The 20,420-nt window shown below is 46.8% G+C and overlaps 1 protein-coding gene across 5 annotated transcripts in view; it reads left to right on the top strand.

Annotated features, from left to right (window-relative positions):
* Positions 1-264: 264 nt before the first annotated feature.
* LOC143805362 (dual specificity testis-specific protein kinase 1-like) overlaps positions 265-20,420 on the top strand; it is a 58,566-nt gene continuing 38,410 nt past the window's right edge. The window contains exon 1 of one of the 5 annotated variants that reach the window (XM_077284607.1): positions 265-467. Coding sequence is in view for 1 of the 5 variants with exons in the window: in XM_077284606.1 (XP_077140721.1) it covers position 9,395 (1 nt within the window). In the remaining 4 variants the exon portion in view is untranslated. Of the gene's footprint in view, positions 468-9,138; positions 9,396-15,378; positions 15,542-20,420 lie in introns of those variants that run through there. The other 4 variants (XM_077284606.1, XM_077284608.1, XM_077284605.1 and 1 more) reach the window with 4 other exon arrangements.

Raw genomic sequence — 20,420 nt, 5'->3', positions numbered from 1 at the left:
ATGCTGACACTTGGGGAATGAGATAATGACACTGTCGAGTTGCGATAGATAGGACACCCCATCTTCCACTCTTCCATCTTGCCCCCAGGATTGTACATATGGTGGGTGCCCAGTTGCCCTGTGGCACATGTCTCTCCTCATCCACACATGGTGTCAGCGCTGTTTACTTGCAGAACTATGCCAGGAATGTGGATGACCGTGGGTGCTCTTGGCTTTTTCACATAGCAGGAAAATCAATAGTGTAACACAACTGCCTTGTCCTGTGTGACTTGTATCTGTACAGACACTGCGTCAGCACACATTCTGCTACCCTGCACTGTACATGGAGGAGCCTGGACACCAGAGGTGATTCCACAACCTGCGACTGTGGCATAACCTGGTGAGCACACCATCTTCCACAGCGACACGGAGGATTGCAGCCATGCCCGTCTGCTCGGAGGCCTGACAGGAGGCCGCTGCCCGTCTGGGTGAGTTCTCTGTGCTACTTGGACACCTCCACAGTTTCATAGCTTTACAGTTTGAGTGACAAGTGCTGCCCACAAATCAGCTGCTGTCATAGACATTTCTGCAACTAATCTGCCATGTGGAGCTGTTCTCTGTGGCACCAGATGTGATGGTGGGTGGAACACGAAATAGTTATATCCAAGGGTGTGGGATTTATCTGTTATCTACAGAGGTGCTTGAAAGTTTGTGAACTCTTCTGAATTTTTATTTTTCGCCTAAATGTTACTTAACCCTTTCATGACCTTGGGATTTTTCCGATTTTCTGTGTTCGTTTTTCGCTCCCCTCCTTCCCAGAGCCATAACTTTTTTATTTTCCCGTCAATTTGGCGATGTGAGGGCTTATTTTTTGCGGGACGAGATTTACTTTTGAAGACATCATTGGTTTTAGCATGTCGTGTACTAGAAAATGGGAAAAAAATTCCAAGTGCGGTGAAATTGCAAAAAAAGTTCAATCCCACACTTGTTTTTTGTTTGGCTTTTTTGCTAGGTTCACTAAATGCTAAAACTGACCTGCCATTATCATTCTCCAGGTCATTACGAGTTCATAGACACCTAACATGTCTAGGTTATTTTTTATCTAAGTGGTGAAATAAAATTTTGCTAAAGAAAAAAAAAATTGCTCCATTTTCCGATACCCATAGCGTCTCCATTTTTCGTGATCTGGGGTCGGATGAGGGCTTATTTTTTGCGTGCCGAGCTGGCGTTTTTAATGATACTATTTCGGTGCAGATACGTTCTTTTGATCGCCCATTATTGCATTTTAATGCAATGTCGCGGCGACAAAAAAAACGTAATTCTGGAGTTTCGAATATTTTTCTCGCTACGCTGTTTAGCGATCAGGTTAATGCTTTTTTCATTGATAGATCGGGCTATTCTGAATGCGGCGATACCAAATATATGTAGGTTTGATTTTTTTTTTATTGATTTATTTTGAATGGGGCAAAAAGGGGGTGATTTAAATTTTTATATTTTTTTAAATTTTTTCCACATTTTTTTAAACTTTTTTTTTAACTTTTGCCATGCTTCAATAGCCTCCATAGGAGGCTAGAAGCTGGCATAACGCGATCGGCTCTGCTACATAGCAGCGATCATCAGATCGCTGCTATGCAGCAGAAATGCAGGTGTGCTATGAGCGCTGACCACAGGGTGGCACTCACAGCAGGCCTGCATCAGTAACCATAGAGGTCTCAAGGACCTCTATGGTTACTATTCTGATGCATCGCCGACCTCCGATCATGTGACGGGGGTCGGCGATGCGATCATTTCGGACGCCCGGCCGGAAGCGCCGGTTAAGTGCCGCTGTCAGCATTTGACAGCGGCATTTAACTAGTTAATAGCGGCGGGTGAATCGCGATTTCACCCACCGCTATTGCGGGCACATGTCAGCTGTTCAAAACAGCTGACATGTCCCGGCTTTGATGCGGGCTCACAGCCGGAGCCCTGCATCAAAGAGCGGTATCTGACCTCGGACGTACTATCCCGTCCGAGGTCAGAAAGAGGTTAAAATTACATCAAATTTTAATAATAATAATTAATAATAATAATAATTTTATGTATATAGCGCCAACATATTCCGCAGCACTTTACAAGTTATAGAGGGGACTTGTACAGACAATAGACATTACAGCATAACAGAAATCACAGTTCAAAATAGATACAGATACAGATTCAAAATAGAATTTTCGTGAGACCTAAAAGTAGATAAAGAACCAAAACAAAGAAGTGAGTCTGGAAAATTAGACACTGTCAATTTTTTTATTGAGGAAAAGGTTTCCATATCCCATGTCTGTGAGTGTCAGAAATATGTGAACCTTTGCTGTCAGTATCTGGTGTAAAACCCTTCCGCACTAATACCTGCACCTTAACATTTCTTAATTGTTACTGGACTGTGACTTGGCCGGTCCAAAATGTTATACTATAGAACAACTTGTGGCTTTGGGTCGTTGTCTTGAGGTGTGACCCCTGTAAACTTGAGTTTCGGCTCATGGACAAATGTCCTGACATTTTCCTTTAGAGTTTGGGGGCATAATTCAGAATTTAATGTTGCATTAATGATGGCAGCTGTCCTGGCCCAGATGCCACAAAATCTGTCTCAAAATATGATACTACCACCATTGCATGTAACAGACATTAGAAGTTTACTTTTATGTGTAATGCATGGATTTTCCGTTCTCCAAACATAATGCTTGCCATTTAAACCAAAAAGTTCTATTTTGGTCCCATCTGTCCACCATTGTTTCAGTAGCCATCTGGCTTGTCCAGGTGAGCTTTAGCAAGTAACTTTTGGAGAGCAGTGCCCCTCTGCTTGCAGTCCTACCATGTACACATGAACATAAACATCAGCTAATGTGAGAGGCCTTTAGTTGCTTAGAGGTTACCTTGGTTGCCTTTCTGACCTCACATACTAATATACGCCTTGCTCTTAGAATGATCTTTCTTGCTCCATCCCATATGGAGAACTTAAAATGATCTTGAATTCCCCCATTTATGCACAATATGTCTGACTGTGGATTGGAGAAGGTTTAGGAAAGTTTAATAACCTTTTCAAACCAGATGAGCATCAACAACTCCTCTCCTGAGATTTTCATAAATCTCCTTTATTCACACAATGATACACTTCTACAAATATGTTGCTAAGACCATACTTTGATAGAACCCTGTTCTTTATATAAAACAGGTTGCCCACTCACATCTGATTTGTTATCCCATTGATTGAAAACACATGACTCTTAATATGAAGGTGAAATTATCTGCTAATCATAAAGGGTCACATACTTTTGCCACTCACAGATGTGATTTTGGATCATTTTCCTGATTTAAAAAAAATGCAAAGTCTAATTGGTTGACCCATTTGCTTGGTTTGTTTCTTTAAGATTTGTGTAAAAATCTGATGTAGTTTTCCGTCAAATTTATGCAGAAATTTGGAACATTTGGACTTGTTTACAAACTGACGAGGACCTCTGTATCTATCTATCTATTCTGTGTCATAATTATAAAATTATTGATCGCCCAGTCATTAATTAATGCCAGGGAGGAACCCACAGACCACTCTGCTCCGGGTGGGCTATTACGATACAGGGAGAGGGCAGCAGTCTCAATCTTTGGCTGAGCGGCAGGGCCGGTTTTAGGCAAAGTGGGGCCCTAGGCAAAGTTTAAAATGGGGCCCCAAATGCTAACATATTGCACATCATACAGAAGCATTTCGGTTGTATTTATATGCGTTGATCTCAGGCCGCTAAACGAGTGTGATCGACAATACTGAAGTCATTGGACGCTTGTTTCCCGGCCTCTTTCCACCATCTGAGAAAGAATGAAGGGGACAGAACAATCACTAATAGATCACTAACAGATCACCATACAGTATCATGTTATCAGCAGCACATCTACAGTTTACACCGGCGATGTGCTGCTGAGAACAGTGATTTTTATTCCGGCATAAACAATCCAATCGCCCAATGAATATGCAGCATTTTGCTTGTTTAGTATAATACACCCCATAGTCCTCCATATATTATAATGTGCACCACAGTCCTCCATATTGTAAAATGCACACCCCATAGTCCTCCATATAATATAATGTGACCCATAGTCCTCCATATAGTATAATACACTCCTCATAGTCCTCCATATAGTATTATACACTTCCCATAGTCCTCCATATAGTATAATACACTCCTCATAGTCCTCCATATATTAAAGTATACTCCTCAGTCCTCCATATAGCATAATACACTCCTCACAGTGCTCCATATAGTATAATGCACCGCCATAGTCATCCATGTAGTACAATTCACTTCCCATAGTATAATGCACCCCATATTTCTTCATATAGTATAATGTATTCCCCATAGTCCTCGATAAAGTATAATTCAGCCCACATATAGTATAATGCAGCCACCCCAGAGTATAATGTACCCCCCCACAGAGTATAATGTAACCTCCCCATAGAATATAATGCAGCCCCCCATATAGTATAATGTAGCCCCCTCAGAGTATGATGCAAGCACCCCTCATAGAATATAAATATAATACAGCCCCCCCATAGAATATACTGTAGCCCCGAACAAGATATAATACAGCCCACCTCCCCATAGAATATAATGTAGCCCCATCAAAGGGTATGATGCAATCATCCCTCATAAAATCTAATAAAGCCCCCCACAGAATATAATGCAGCCCCCCATAGTATATAACACAATAACACAGTCTCCTCCATAGAATATAATGTATAATGTACCCCCAAAATATATAACACAGCCACATAGTATATAACACAGCCTCCCCCATAGAATATAATATACCCCCATAGTATATAGCACAGCCCACATAGTAGTATATAGCACAGCCCACATAGTAGTATATAGCACAGCCACTTAGTATATAGCACAGCCCACACAGTAGTATATAGCACAGCCCACACAGTAGTATATAGAACAGCCCACACAGTAGTATAGAGCACAACCCACACAGTAGTATACAGCACTGCCCATACAGTAGTATACAGCACTGCCCATACAGTAGTATACAGCACAGCCCACAGTAGTATACAGCACTGCCCACAGTAGTATACAGCACTGCCCACACAGTAGTATACAGCACTGCCCACAGAGTAGTATACAGCACTGCCCACAGAGTAGTATACAGCACTGCCCACAGTAGTATACAGAACTGCCCACAGTAGTATACAGCACAGCCCACAGTAGTATACAGCACTGCCCACAGTAGTATACAGCACTGCCCATACAGTAGTATACAGCACTGCCCATACAGTAGTATACAGCACTGCCCATACAGTAGTATACAGCACTGCCCATACAGTAGTATACAGCACTGCCCAAACAGTAGTATACAGCACTGCCCACAGTAGTATACAGCACAGCCCACAGTAGTATACAGCACTGCCCACAGTAGTATACAGCACAGCCCACACAGTAGTATACAGCACTGCCCATACAGTAGTATACAGCACAGCCCACAGTAGTATACAGCACTGCCCACAGTAGTATACAGCACTGCTGCCCATACAGTAGTATACAGCACTGCTGCTCATATACAGTAGTATACAGCACTGCCCACACAGTAGTATATAGCACAGCCCACAGCAGTATACAGCACTGCCCACAGTAGTATACAGCACTGCTGCCCATACAGTAGTATACAGCACTGCCCGTAGTAGTATACAGCACTGCCCACATCCCCCCTTCCCTCCCCACCTCTCTCCTCCCGAGAATGGCCGCACAGTCCAGTAAAAAAAAAACAAAAAAAACACAAGCTCCTCACCTCTCCCCGAGCCCGCGCTGCTCCCTGCTCCTGTGTCGGTGGCTGCCGCTGCACTGCCTGACATACAGCGAGTGCGCAATGACGCGCACCTGCTGTGTCAGAGCAGGCAGAGCGGGGAATGATGGGAGAGGGAGCGTCAGGTGACGCTCTCTCCTCCATCATTGCTTTGAACTGTACCGGCAGACACCGGTATAGTTCAATGCGGCGGGGGAGTCAGCGCTGGCGGCTCACAGGGGCCCCATAGCGGCTGCGTGACTTGCCGCTATCTGGGGGCCCCTGGAGGAGCGGGGGCCCCAGGCAGCTGCCTGGTCTGCCTGCGTCTAACGCCGGCCCTGCTGAGCGGAAGCCTCACTGCGCCTCTGATCTATCTCTCTGTTTCTCTTGTGATGTGTAGCGCTAATTAATTCCCCCATCTCCTCTCCCGTGCCTCTGATCACAGAATATTCTTTTATTCTCCCACACACAGAATCTTAGTCATTTGTGGAAGAAATCTGCAGACAGGATTGACAGGCAGCATCTAATCCCCCCAGGAGACAGCTCTGGGATTATCTATGGGCTGAGGTTCCCTTTAATCTAAGTGCTAATAGGAGTGAGTACAGACAGGGATGGAGAGGTTTCCCTTTACAGTATCACTAAAGAATCAAAGGGGGGGAAGGGAGGTACTACACCTCCCATCCTCCTACAAACTAGGGGTGATGGTAAACATGCTGCAACCAAGCCAAAATGTGCTGCGAATCTAGTATGTTGGGATGTCGCTAAGTGCGCACTGATGTAGGATGTGGCGGCATTAAACCTGGCAGGATCTTCCATAGGGAAAACATGGATCTCAATGACCTGCAGATCTGCCATCCAGTGCAAGATGGAAAGGATCAGAGATTGATGGAGAGATTTACAAGGAGGAAGAAAACCAGTGAGAAGCTGACAACCATGTCTGTCAGTGTTAGATACAGCGTGTGTGTGTATGCTAGGATTAGATACACAGCTCAGCAGTATCACACAGGATAGGATTAGATACACAGCTCAGCAGTCAGTATCACACAGGATGGGATTAGATACACGGCTCAGCAGACAGTATCATACAGGATATGATTAGATACACGGCTCAGCAGACAGTATCACAGAGGATAGGATTAGATACACAGCTCAGCACACAGTATCACACAGGATAGGATTGGATACACAGCTCAGCACAGCACACAGCATCACACAGGATGGGATTGGATACATGGCTCAGCAGACAGTATCACACAGGATAGGATTAGATACATGGCTCAGCAGACAGTATCACACATGATAGGATTAGATACACAGCTCAGCACACAGCATCACACAGGATGGGATTGGATACATGGCTCAGCAGACAGTATCACACAGGATAGGATTAGATACACAGCTCAGCAGACAGTATCACAGAGGATAGAATTAGATACACAGCTCAGCACAAAGTATCACACAGGATGGAATTAGATACACAGCTCAGCACAGCACACAGCATCCTACAGGATGGGATTGGATACATGGCTCAGCAGACGGTATCATACAGGATGGGATTAGATACATCGCTCAGCAGACAGTAACACATAGGATAGGATTAGATTCACAGCTCAGCAGACAGCATCACACACAATAGGATTAGATACACAGTTCAGCAAACAGTATCACGCGTGATAGGCATAGATACAGTGGGGCAAAAAAGTATTTAGTCAGTCAGCAATAGTGCAAGTTCCACCACTTAAAAAGATGAGAGGCGTCTGTAATTTACATCATAGGTAGACCTCAACTATGGGAGACAAACTGAGAACAAAAAATCCAGAAAATCACATTGTCTGTTTTTTTTATCATTTTATTTGCATATTATGGTGGAAAATAAGTATTTGGTCAGAAACAAAATTTCATCTCAATACTTTGTAATATATCCTTTGTTGGCAATGACAGAGGTCAAACGTTTTCTGTAAGTCTTCACAAGGTTGCCACACACTGTTGTTGGTATGTTGGCCCATTCCTCCATGCAGATCTCCTCTAGAGCAGTAATGTTTTTGGCTTTTCGCTTGGCAACACGGACTTTCAACTCCCTCCAAAGGTTTTCAATAGGGTTGAGATCTGGAGACTGGCTAGGCCACTCCAGGACCTTGAAATGCTTCTTACGAAGCCTCTCCTTCGTTGCCCTGGCGGTGTGCTTTGGATCAGTCATGTTGAAAGACCCAGCCACGTTTCATCTTCAATGCCCTTGCTGATGGAAGGAGGTTTGCACTCAAAATCTCACGATACATGGCCCCATTCATTCTTTCATGTACCCGGATCAGTCGTCCTGGCCCCTTTGCAGAGAAACAGCCCCAAAGCATGATGTTTCCACCACCATGCTTTACAGTAGGTATGGTGTTTGATGGATGCAACTCAGTATTCTTTTTCTTCCAAACACGACAAGTTGTGTTTCTACCAAACAGTTCCAGTTTGGTTTCATCAGACCATAGGACATTCTCCCCAAACTCCTCTGGATCATCCAAATGCTCTCTAGCAAACTTCAGACGGGCCCGGACATGTACTGGCTTAAGCAGTGGGACACGTCTGGCACTGCAGGATCTGAGTCCATGGTGGCGTAGTGTGTTACTTATGGTAGGCCTTGTTACATTGGTCCCAGCTCTCTGCAGTTCATTCACTAGGTCCCCCCGCGTGGTTCTGGGATTTTTGCTCACCGTTCTTGTGATCATTCTGACCCCACGGGGTGGGATTTTGCGTGGAGCCCCAGATCGAGGGAGATTATCAGTGGTCTTGAATGTCTTCCATTTTCTAATTATTGCTCCCACTGTTGATTTCTTCACTCCAAGCTGCTTGGCTATTGCAGATTCAGTCTTCCCAGCCTGGTGCAGGGCTACAATTTTGTTTCTGGTGTCCTTTGACAGCTCTTTGGTCTTCACCATAGTGGAGTTTGGAGTCAGACTGTTTGAGGGTGTGCACAGGTGTCTTTTTATACTGATAACAAGTTTAAACAGGTGCCATTACTACAGGTAATGAGTGGAGGAAAGAGGAGACTCTTAAAGAAGAAGTTACAGGTCTGTGAGAGCCAGAAATCTTGATTGTTTGTTTCTGACCAAATACTTATTTTCCACCATAATATGCAAATAAAATGATAAAAAAACAGACAATGTGATTTTCTGGATTTTTTTTTCTCAGTTTGTCTCCCATAGTTGAGGTCTACCTATGATGTAAATTACAGACGCCTCTCATCTTTTTAAGTGGTGGAACTTGCACTATTGCTGACTGACTAAATACTTTTTTGCCCCACTGTATAACATCTCAGCAGTATGTTGCCCCCCATCAATATTGCATAAGACACTAAGTTGCGGGTGTTGTAGTGACAGCGGAGCCTCATACACCTGTTTGGTGGTCTCTCTTCAGCTTGTAGTTCCACAGTTTGGTCAGCAGGGGCGCGACTTAGTGTTTGGTGTTCTGAGAATGCAGCTCCACAGTGCGACCAGCAGGGGCGCCAGATCTGCACTCAGCGGACAGTGGATCCTGACAGAGCGGAGCAGAGCAGAGCAATGAGCGGACTGTGCGCCCGGAGCTCTGACCCGCCGGCTCCCGCAGCGCCCTGATCCCGGTTCCAGGCTGCAGTGAGTATCCCCGGCCGTGCCGGCAGCTTTCTCTCTGTGTGGGGGGGGAGCAGTGCACATTGGGGTATAGGTGACCCCTACAGCTGGATCTTTCCGAATACTGATAAACGTATCTCTAGAGTTCTGTGTCGTGCGGTGAGCGGAGCATGCTGGGAGTTGTAGTTCTGGTATAGGACCTGCGGTCCCACAAAGTGGTAATGCATGCTATACCCCACTCCCCCATCCCCACTAAAATAGCTCAGGACATCTGGGGTTTCTGATCAGCTCTACAACTTGCTAATAGACTTTGTTCTTCACTATCTCTGCTTGCTGTTAGTGGAAACCTCATTATATCTGGCGGTGACCTGTCCTGAGTCCTGCCCTAGTGGCTGGCACATTGTATCCGGTGTGGGCATCCTCTGTGACTGATACATTGTGCCAGGACAGGGAGACCTGTGTGTAGAAGTGACAGGAGTTCTGCTCCGGAGGTTGCGGACAGGAGTTCTGCTCCGGAGGTTGCGGACAGGAGTTCTGCTCCGGAGGTTGCGGACAGGAGTTCTGCTCCGGAGGTTGCGGACAGGAGTTCTGCTCCGGAGGTTGCGGACAGGAGTTCTGCTCCGGAGGTTGCGGACAGGAGTTCTGCTCCGGAGGTTGCGGACAGGAGTTCTGCTCCGGAGGTTGCGGACAGGAGTTCTGCTCCGGAGGTTGCGGACAGGAGTTCTGCTCCGGAGGTTGCGGACAGGAGTTCTGCTCCGGAGGTTGCGGACAGGAGTTCTGCTCCGGAGGTTGCGGACAGGAGTTCTGCTCCGGAGGTTGCGGACAGGAGTTCTGCTCCGGAGGTTGCGGACAGGAGTTCTGCTCCGGAGGTTGCGGACAGGAGTTCTGCTCCGGAGGTTGCGGACAGGAGTTCTGCTCCGGAGGTTGCGGACAGGAGTTCTGCTCCGGAGGTTGCGGACAGGAGTTCTGCTCCGGAGGTTGCGGACAGGAGTTCTGCTCCGGAGGTTGCGGACAGGAGTTCTGCTCCGGAGGTTGCGGACAGGAGTTCTGCTCCGGAGGTTGCGGACAGGAGTTCTGCTCCGGAGGTTGCGGACAGGAGTTCTGCTCCGGAGGTTGCGGACAGGAGTTCTGCTCCGGAGGTTGCGGACAGGAGTTCTGCTCCGGAGGTTGCGGACAGGAGTTCTGCTCCGGAGGTTGCGGACAGGAGTTCTGCTCCGGAGGTTGCGGACAGGAGTTCTGCTCCGGAGGTTGCGGACAGGAGTTCTGCTCCGGAGGTTGCGGACAGGAGTTCTGCTCCGGAGGTTGCGGACAGGAGTTCTGCTCCGGAGGTTGCGGACAGGAGTTCTGCTCCGGAGGTTGCGGACAGGAGTTCTGCTCCGGAGGTTGCGGACAGGAGTTCTGCTCCGGAGGTTGCGGACAGGAGTTCTGCTCCGGAGGTTGCGGACAGGAGTTCTGCTCCGGAGGTTGCGGACAGGAGTTCTGCTCCGGAGGTTGCGGACAGGAGTTCTGCTCCGGAGGTTGCGGACAGGAGTTCTGCTCCGGAGGTTGCGGACAGGAGTTCTGCTCCGGAGGTTGCGGACAGGAGTTCTGCTCCGGAGGTTGCGGACAGGAGTTCTGCTCCGGAGGTTGCGGACAGGAGTTCTGCTCCGGAGGTTGCGGACAGGAGTTCTGCTCCGGAGGTTGCGGACAGGAGTTCTGCTCCGGAGGTTGCGGACAGGAGTTCTGCTCCGGAGGTTGCGGACAGGAGTTCTGCTCCGGAGGTTGCGGACAGGAGTTCTGCTCCGGAGGTTGCGGACAGGAGTTCTGCTCCGGAGGTTGCGGACAGGAGTTCTGCTCCGGAGGTTGCGGACAGGAGTTCTGCTCCGGAGGTTGCGGACAGGAGTTCTGCTCCGGAGGTTGCGGACAGGAGTTCTGCTCCGGAGGTTGCGGACAGGAGTTCTGCTCCGGAGGTTGCGGACAGGAGTTCTGCTCCGGAGGTTGCGGACAGGAGTTCTGCTCCGGAGGTTGCGGACAGGAGTTCTGCTCCGGAGGTTGCGGACAGGAGTTCTGCTCCGGAGGTTGCGGACAGGAGTTCTGCTCCGGAGGTTGCGGACAGGAGTTCTGCTCCGGAGGTTGCGGACAGGAGTTCTGCTCCGGAGGTTGCGGACAGGAGTTCTGCTCCGGAGGTTGCGGACAGGAGTTCTGCTCCGGAGGTTGCGGACAGGAGTTCTGCTCCGGAGGTTGCGGACAGGAGTTCTGCTCCGGAGGTTGCGGACAGGAGTTCTGCTCCGGAGGTTGCGGACAGGAGTTCTGCTCCGGAGGTTGCGGACAGGAGTTCTGCTCCGGAGGTTGTCTGGTTGGAGCCAAGATAATGTGCATACACTCTACTGGTCTAATAATTGACTGTATATTGCTGTAGGTTCTTATGGGTTCAGAGGTCAGATCTGGCTGACATGGGACTGTGTCTGATTGTCTGCAGAGACTGGAGATTTCTGTGCCGTTCCCAGTTGCTCCTGTCCTGTGTGTGGTCCAGAGATTGCTCAGTGATTGTGGGGTATTGTCATTGCTCATTAGATACCAGGACCTGTAATTAGGGCGTGCGTTACTTTCCTAACCTCACCCTCATTGCCGCTCTCTATGTGACCCGTGGACATTGGGACTAAAATTAGGCCTAAATATACATTGTGGTCATTTGATATATGGAGGCTAGGCTTAGACCCGCACTTATAGGGAGGCTCCACTTTCCCAGAATAGCTTAATTTGCATCTCCATCAGTAGAATTGCTGTGTCTGAGAGTGATCAGATCTATAGCGGGGCAGCGATCCACACTCGCCCCTCCGTGGTGTCGGCCATTACGTAATAAGCGTGGAATTAGGCTTTTAAGTGTATGGCGCCTTTAAAAAGAATTGCGATATCACATGCTATTGATTATGGGTAAGCCCCCAATTATCACAGCAGTGGGCCTCATATCAAACCTGACCTAGTCCAAAGCAATCAATTATAAACAGCTGTTATTTATTAGAGGAGTGCTCAAATCTTAGACGTATGGCATATCTATAGGAAGTGCTGAAATGGGGGGTCGCTAACCAGTGGCACATGTATGCCTGCTCCGCTCTACCAGAGCTCTTAGACACAATTACTTGTTAAGGGGGCAATTAAGTGGCATTATTATTTATGGGGACTCCAAAAATGCATTATTACGTTATATGCAGCAGCCGAATGTGGCGGTGGCACAGATCCGCAGGAGACGGTCCGGGCACACGGTGGTGCCATGGTAGTACAGGGATGTGCTGCTGTTTTCTGGTTTCCTGTAGGGGTCTAGCCTACACTTCAGATCTCATCGGTGCGACCCCAAATGAGGTCAGCACTGTGCCGTATGACTTCCCATGTGCTTGTGAACAGGGCCTATTACCAGAGGCGAGTCTCTTATTTGGAGGATGGGCTCCTTTAAGTGAATTTTTCTTTAACATCAATTTCCAGAAAATTTGACAACCAATAAATCGTCACTACAACTTCCTCTGTTGTCGTCTCTCCTCCACTTGTACCCCAAATCTGTCTGTGATGTATGATGTGGATGTATCAGGTGTAGCGTAAATCCTTACAGTTCCTGGATATATAGAAAAGTTTTATATCAGTGATGTCATCAACAGGGGGCGGGGCTGACAACCCCTCACACAGGATATACAGACTGGTTGTCAGCAGTAATAGACGATGAGCCGGTGCTGTTATATAAGGTGTCTGATCACACGTCCTTATATCAGTGAGGCCATCAACAGGGGGCGGGGCTGACAACCCCTCACACAGGATATACAGACTGGTTGTCAGCAGTAATAGACGATGAGCCGGTGCTGTTATATAAGGTGTCTGATCACACGTCCTTATATCAGTGAGGCCATCAACAGGGGGCGGGGCTGACAACCCCTCACACAGGATATACAGACTGGTTGTCAGCAGTAATAGACGATGAGCCGGTGCTGTTATATAAGGTGTCTGATCACACGTCCTTATATCAGTGAGGCCATCAACAGGGGGCGGGGCTGACAACCCCTCACACTCGATATACAGACTGGTTGTCAGCAGTAATAGACGATGAACCGGTGCTGTTATATAAGGTGTCTGATCACACGTCCTTATATCAGTGAGGCCATCAACAGGGGGCGGGGCTGACAACCCCTCACACAGGATATACAGCCCGGTTGTCAGCAGTAATAGACGATGAGCCGGTGCTGTTATATAAGGTGTCTGATCACACGTCCTTATATCAGTGAGGCCATCAACAGGGGGCGGGGCTGACAACCCCTCACACTCGATATACAGACTGGTTGTCAGCAGTAATAGACGATGAGCCGGTGCTGTTATATAAGGTGTCTGATCACACGTCCTTATATCAGTGAGGCCATCAACAGGGGGCGGGGCTGACAACCCCTCACACTCGATATACAGCCCGGTTGTCAGCAGTAATAGCTAATTTATTACAGTACATGATAGGCTACTTTCACACTAGCGTCGGTACGGGTCTGTCGCTATGTGTCCGGACAACGTCCCGATGCACATTGTGAAATTTATGCATGACGTGGGCAGCGGATGCAGTTTTTCAACGCATCCGCTGCCCAGTCTAAATTCCGGGGAGGAGGGGGCAGAGTTTCGGCCGCGCACGCACGGTAGATAATGGCGGACGTGACAGACAAAAAACGTTCACTTGAACGTTTTTTCGTGCCGACGGTCTGCCAAAACACGACGGATCCGTTGCACGACGGACGCGACTTGTGGCCATCCGTCACGATCTGTTGCTAATACAAGTCTATGGGAAAAAACGCATCCTGCGGGCACATTTGCAGGATCCGTTTTTTCCCAAAACTACGGATTGCTAAAAACGCAAGTGTGAAAGTAGCCATAGTCGGATCTCCTGGATGTGAAGTGACCACACGGCTCACCCAGCACTGGCGCTTTGTATCCAGGGCAGACCTATGTGTTATATTTCTGCTGAATGAGCCATCAGGGTGGTCATACAGACCTCGGGGGCATGTGTTATTTCCCAGTGGGCTCACATGTCTGATCCTGACATAACAGGAGGCTGCTGGTGCTGGCTGATCACTGCGAGTCTCTGCTGCAGAGGGTGATTCATGTATTAGTGGAAAAAATCTTATCTGTGAGAATATAACCCTTTCTCTTCTCGAGTATCTTATATATAACAGGAAAGATAGATAGATAGATAGATAGATAGATAGATAGATAGATAGATAGATAGATAGATAGATATAGATATATCTTGGTACCGTGTTAGCCAGTAGTTAGAAAAATATTTAGATTTGAGAGTCCTCAGTGGTTGATATTGAGAGTCCTCAGTGGTTGATATTGAGAGTCCTCAGTGGTTGATATTGAGAGTCCTCAGTGGTTGATATTGAGTGTCCTCAGTGGTTGATACCTTTTAATGGCTAACTGAAAAGATGGTAACAAATTGCAAGCTTTCGAGACTCCTCAAATCTCTTCATCAGGCATAGAATAACACAAAATCTGAAGAATTCTTCTGATGAAGAGACCTGAGGAGTCTCCATAGCTTGCTCAACCACTTAGGACTCTCAATCCTAAATATTTTTCTATGTAACAAGTGATTTTTCTTTATTTTTTCGCCTGGATAGAAGGATCCTCCTTAGAGGGTAATTCCACATTTGAAAAGCAGTTGCATAAATTAACATGACTTTACATAAATTTACTTTTATGCTGATATTGCATTATGTGTCCTCTCCAGTTACATCCAGAGCTGCTTTCAAAATGTTTCTGCTAGCGTAAGAGCTTCTGTAGTTTAGGGCTCATTTTTAGCTTGCAAAACTGCAGTTTATTTCCGTGAGCAGCGGTAGAATAAATGCAGCTTCTGCTGTGACTAGAGTAGAAGCAACTATAGAAGTGAAGTAGAACACATAATCATTTCCTTCCCAGTTACATCTGCCGACTGCGCCAATTCTCTATTGCTTGGGTGTGTCGTCTCTGTACTACTAACATGTACATGACATAAATCACACTGAACCCCAAGGGCAGTGAGAATTCAGAGAGCGCCAAGTGAAAACTGCAGAAAGGGAATTCTGCCCAAACTTAATGATGTCACTGCAGTACTCAGTGGGGTTACCACCCGACCGGTCCTGTCCCAATAATCACACCGCAATATAGGAGTGGGGGAGCTCTGAACAAGACAGGTAACATGATGCTGCCTTCTGTTTTGATATAGCAAGCTCAAAGGTGAGTCCAATGTGCCGAGGACGGTGCTGGGAAGAAGCGATGAGAATCTGTCTGCTCTATGGACTTCGGTCACATAACTGAGATACTCAGGACTAGATACATGAGGATAAAAAGTCCATATAATGAGGTGTCTGAGTGGTAAATAGTCATAGGACATTTTACCTAGGGAAGTCTTATAGCAGTTACATGCTTGTACATAGAAGCAGTATTATAGTAGTTATATTCTTGTACATAGGGGCAGTATTATAGTAGTTATATTCTTGTATATAGAGGCAGTATTATAGTAGTTATATTCTTGTATATAGGGGCAGTATTATAGTAGTTATATTCTTGTATATAGGGGCAGTATTATAGTAGTTATATTATTGTACATGGGGGCAATATTATAGTAGGTATATTCTTGTACATAGGGTCAGTATTATAGTATTTATGTTTTTAGTCGTTTCTGGCTTGTAGGCAGTCTGAAACCCCCATACACTGTAGATCGTGGTTGGATAACTATGGTTTGGCTGACTGTTGTCTCCTGATTCCTCCATAGACAGGAGTGTTTAGCTCTGCTGAAGGCTTCTGTGCTCTCTGAGAGAAGCTCTTGACATCTCTTGTGATGTCTTATCTTGCCGAGAATAAAAGGATTGGCATTTCGAGATCAGACTTGCCAGATCCTCATCTTCCTCAACATAGTCTCTGGGAGGGCAGTGGGAAGGTCCCCATACACATTAGAATGACTGCTGAGCTCGCTGATATTGGCGTTTGGACGACTTTAGTCTAATGTGTATGGGGCTTTAGTTTTGGGGAACAGTGTCTCCTGTACCTTCGGTGTATACATATTGATTAGTGTATTACTATCCTTCCTCATGTCCTTGATGGATTCTTGCTTGCGGTACACGCAGTCTTTGCTTTCTTTATCGGGCTCTTATCACAGGGTGTATGACGTGTGCGGTGCGCGCTCAGCTGAACATTCGTCACTCGCACACCTATGTGTTGTCATATCAATAAGGAAACCTGTCGGAGCTTCGTGGTGATTTCCGTGTTTTAACGCTCCTCTTATATCACTGTGTTCCGTCTATAATAATGCGCTTACATTTTCACAATGTCCCTTTAAATGTCTGGTCTTTCACCATTGCAGTAGATGGCCATTATAGAGGGGCTCCTCAGCTCCGGACCCTGCTATGGCAACAGCTGTCCAAGAGCGACTTTGTACATTACCCTCATGTAAATCAACATGTCACCTGCAGGTGGCGCTGATGGGGAAGCACCTGGCTATCCAAGTCAGGAGTGAACTGTGGCTTTTGATTGGTTTCTCTGACCAGTTTGGGCCACCATGTCTTTTCTTGAGGGAACCTGTAATCCTGCGACTAGTGACAGTCTCTTACCTGCTGTCTCGGAATTGTCTGGTTAGGCGCCTGTGGGTGTCAGGCCGCTCAGACCCTTCTGTAATTATGTGCACTAATTACCTGCACTCATTAGTCACTCGAGGAAATTTCCATTCATAAACCCGCCTGTCACCGCTTCTCCAAGAAAATGTGGTAAAGGTATAATAGTGTTCTTCACGCTAAGAGGATTCCTTACCATGGCAGCAAGTGTCCAAAGAAAAGCAGAGATTTCCCTGTAATCCTATTAACTGTTTAATAACTTGTAAATCTTTGAGGACTGGAAGAGTTTTTCTGCATGACGTATATAATGGGTGCAGGGTGCCCCTATTGGAGCTGCATTGCATGCGTCGCTACGTAAATGCGCACATACTCTGATTTCAAAGTAATGCCTCTGTTTATCTTCTGTGCAACAATGCTGTAAAGTGAGTCCTCTACCCATGGCAGTTCTGAACCTGGACAGTGCCGTTCTGTCCTCCGTAATGACTACTGTAGGTCACATGTCTTAGGAACATGAGACTAGTAGGGGGTCCACTGATTTTCTGTAAATCAATGGAGATCACGTAAGACATAGCTGGAAACCTGACTCTTAACTAAAAAAAACATGGAAGTGCCTTATTTCTAAAGAGTCATGTGGGTGGGGCTAAGCTCTTCTGGATCATATTGCCTAAAACCAAACCAGAACCTCCATTTGCTCACATCTGTTTCGGGGTTCTTTCCATTCATCAGTGCAAAGTAGGACATTGGTTGTCTTGGCCAGAGGCCTTCAGTGGAGGGGGGTTGAAGCTAAGGCTTGGCAAAATTTTCCCTATTAGACCTCCCATAAGGCACATGGTAGGATGTCCGCACCCCCTGAACATGTTGGTTCTCCTTCCTCTTCTGAGATATGAGTAAGATTAGTCTAGCCCCCGCCGCTGACTCTTTAAGATAAGTCATGTCTCCGCCTACGTGACCTCCGTTGCTTTGCTATAAGGCAGAGAAGACTTACAGGAGGGTGAATATCAGAAGATCCCCGGGAGATCAATGGGCTCCAATGTCTTGCGTCACATACGAGGGAAAGGTTGTGGTTTGGATAGAGCAGCACACAATGCCGCCAACCGGCGACACCTCTGTCTGTGCCTCAGCCTAAATGACACATTAACCCCTTTTTATCAAAGATCCTTTTCATAGGATGAACCCTCTTGTGTGAGAATCTAAGAGAAGGCGGAGGAGGAAACCCATGATGTTTCGCCTGTGGAATTCTGCAGGGTACAAAGGGACCACTCTCTGCGTACGACATCTTCACAAGGTGCCTCGCTCTCCATCTACGGTCTCTTCTTCCACTGCTCGTGTCAAACCCCAATTTTTATTTACATTCACTCTGATTAGTGGAGAAAGACAAACTGTTTTAGAAACTGTCAACAAGTTGCTGTTGATGGAACCATTTTCCTTGATTTGACTCTATAAATGGAGTAATGACAGCACAAGTATTAATGATCGGCTGTTTACAAGCCCATTATGCTCACTGTGTTAAAAGCCTAGTCAGAATGATGGATCTGTTAACAGCAACTTGTTGACTGGTTTCTGCAAAAAAAAGGTAAAATTAAAAGTGCAGGATTGTTTACTGACAACATGTTTTTTAGCAGGGACCATGGCATCGATCTGCCTCTCCCGTACTATTGTGCTTTTTGCTGGCATGGTTTCTTGGCATCATTCGGGCCCCTGATCTGCCTGTTCCAAGAATGGCGGCTGCCAGCATAGCCCCTAATAAATGAATTACGCAGCCTCCAATTGTGTAAGGGGATCAGTGATGCTTTGCAGATGTCGCTAAACTTTTGTGTCTTGTTTTTTTGGCCTGATCGGGCATAGAGGGCACGGGTGCGAAAGCCTCTGTACAATGACATTGTGATACGGCCGCCCTGGTAACAAGGCAATGAGAGGGTGGAAATGCCAGCACACTGCCTGCTTCATAGAAACAAGCCTTTTATTGATGTCTGGATGCAGCTGGAGCCATGGGATACGGTATCTGATTTTTACAAACAATATGGCTGCCATTACAGTGCTCTGCTGGCCTCCCAGCTTTCCCAGAACCCTGCATGACAAACTGACAGAAATTCTCATGTGTAACTGTGTGGTATTATGTTCCTGATTTCTTCATATACCAAAGCAGAATCTTATCTTTAATGTTTCATAGAATATTTGTGAAAGAATGTCTGAAGATATCACTTCCTTCTATCAGAGATTGTAATCCTCCAACTATATCAGTCATGCTGCAGTCACGAGAGGAATAACCCTATATAGCAGCTTGCCTCAGGGTGAAGGGCAGATGTGCTGCTGAGTGTAATACCACCCTCTGCTGAAAGAAAACAAGGGGGTTTGGTACCGTGTTAGCCAGTTGAAAAAAAGAATGCTCTCAGTGAGAAAAACAAGAAAATCTTGTAGTTATTATGCCTTTTAATGTCTAACAAAAATAAAATAAATTATGTTACAAAGCAAGCTTTCCAGACTTTCCTCCAGCATGGTGTAACAAAGTTTTTGAAGAAACACAAATAAATGCACACAAAATAATAAAAAACAACAACAAAAGAGAAAGAACGACAGACATGGCATGATAAATAGGCATTTAAATAAATAAACAAACTGAGCTCAGAGACTGAATCCTTAATTGGAGTAGGTTAGTGGTGTGAAAGTTTTATGGTCTCAGTCAGGGGGCGGACATAGCGCATGTGCAGCCCGTTCAAACGCACCAGAGGTGGAGGGGGACCCTTGCAGGGCGGCTATCATTGAGGGCAATCTGGCCTGTTTCTGCGGCCCCGAGGTTCAGGGGGCCCCTAGCTAGATTGCCCTCATGTGCGGTGGCTAGGGATCGATCCCTGCAGCTCTGCTTCCATTTGCGAAGTGGAGCTGTAGTGAACCATCCTGCTTGCTGGCCACGTTTCCTGTCTGACACAGCAGCGCGGCTGGATGATGTCATCATTCAGCGCTCGGCTGTGTTAGATAGAGGAAGCTGCTGGTGATGAAGATGCTGCGGGGGAGCGTGCGGAGAGGTGAGCATTGCTGTGTGTGTGTGAACGTGCGGAGAGGTGTGTGTATGTATCTGTGTGTGGGTGTGTAGGCAGGCATGCAGGCAGGCAATGTTGAGGGTGGAGGTGGAGAAGGCAGTGATGGAGGTGAGGGGAGAAGGCAATGATGGAGGTGGTGGAAAGGGCAACCTTGCAGGTGGTGGCGAGAGCAATGATGGAGGTGGTAGGGAAAACAATGATTGGGGTGATGGTGATGGGGAGAACAGTGATTGGTGTGGTGGAGAGGGCAATGATGGAGGTGATGGGGAGGGCAATAATTGGAGTGGTGGAGAGGGCAATGATGGAGGTGGAGAAGGAAGTGATGGAGGTGAGGGGAGAAGGCAATGATGGAGGTGGGGAGAAGCCAATCGTAGAGGTGGTGGAGAGAGCAATGATGGAGGTGTGTGTGTATGTGGAAATTGTTA

The sequence above is a fragment of the Ranitomeya variabilis genome, chromosome 2 (genome assembly GCF_051348905.1).
Source record: "Ranitomeya variabilis isolate aRanVar5 chromosome 2, aRanVar5.hap1, whole genome shotgun sequence".
Lineage (NCBI taxonomy): Eukaryota > Metazoa > Chordata > Amphibia > Anura > Dendrobatidae > Ranitomeya > Ranitomeya variabilis.
The sequence above is the reverse complement of the archived record's forward strand: the minus strand, read 5'-3'. Positions and strand labels throughout refer to the sequence as shown.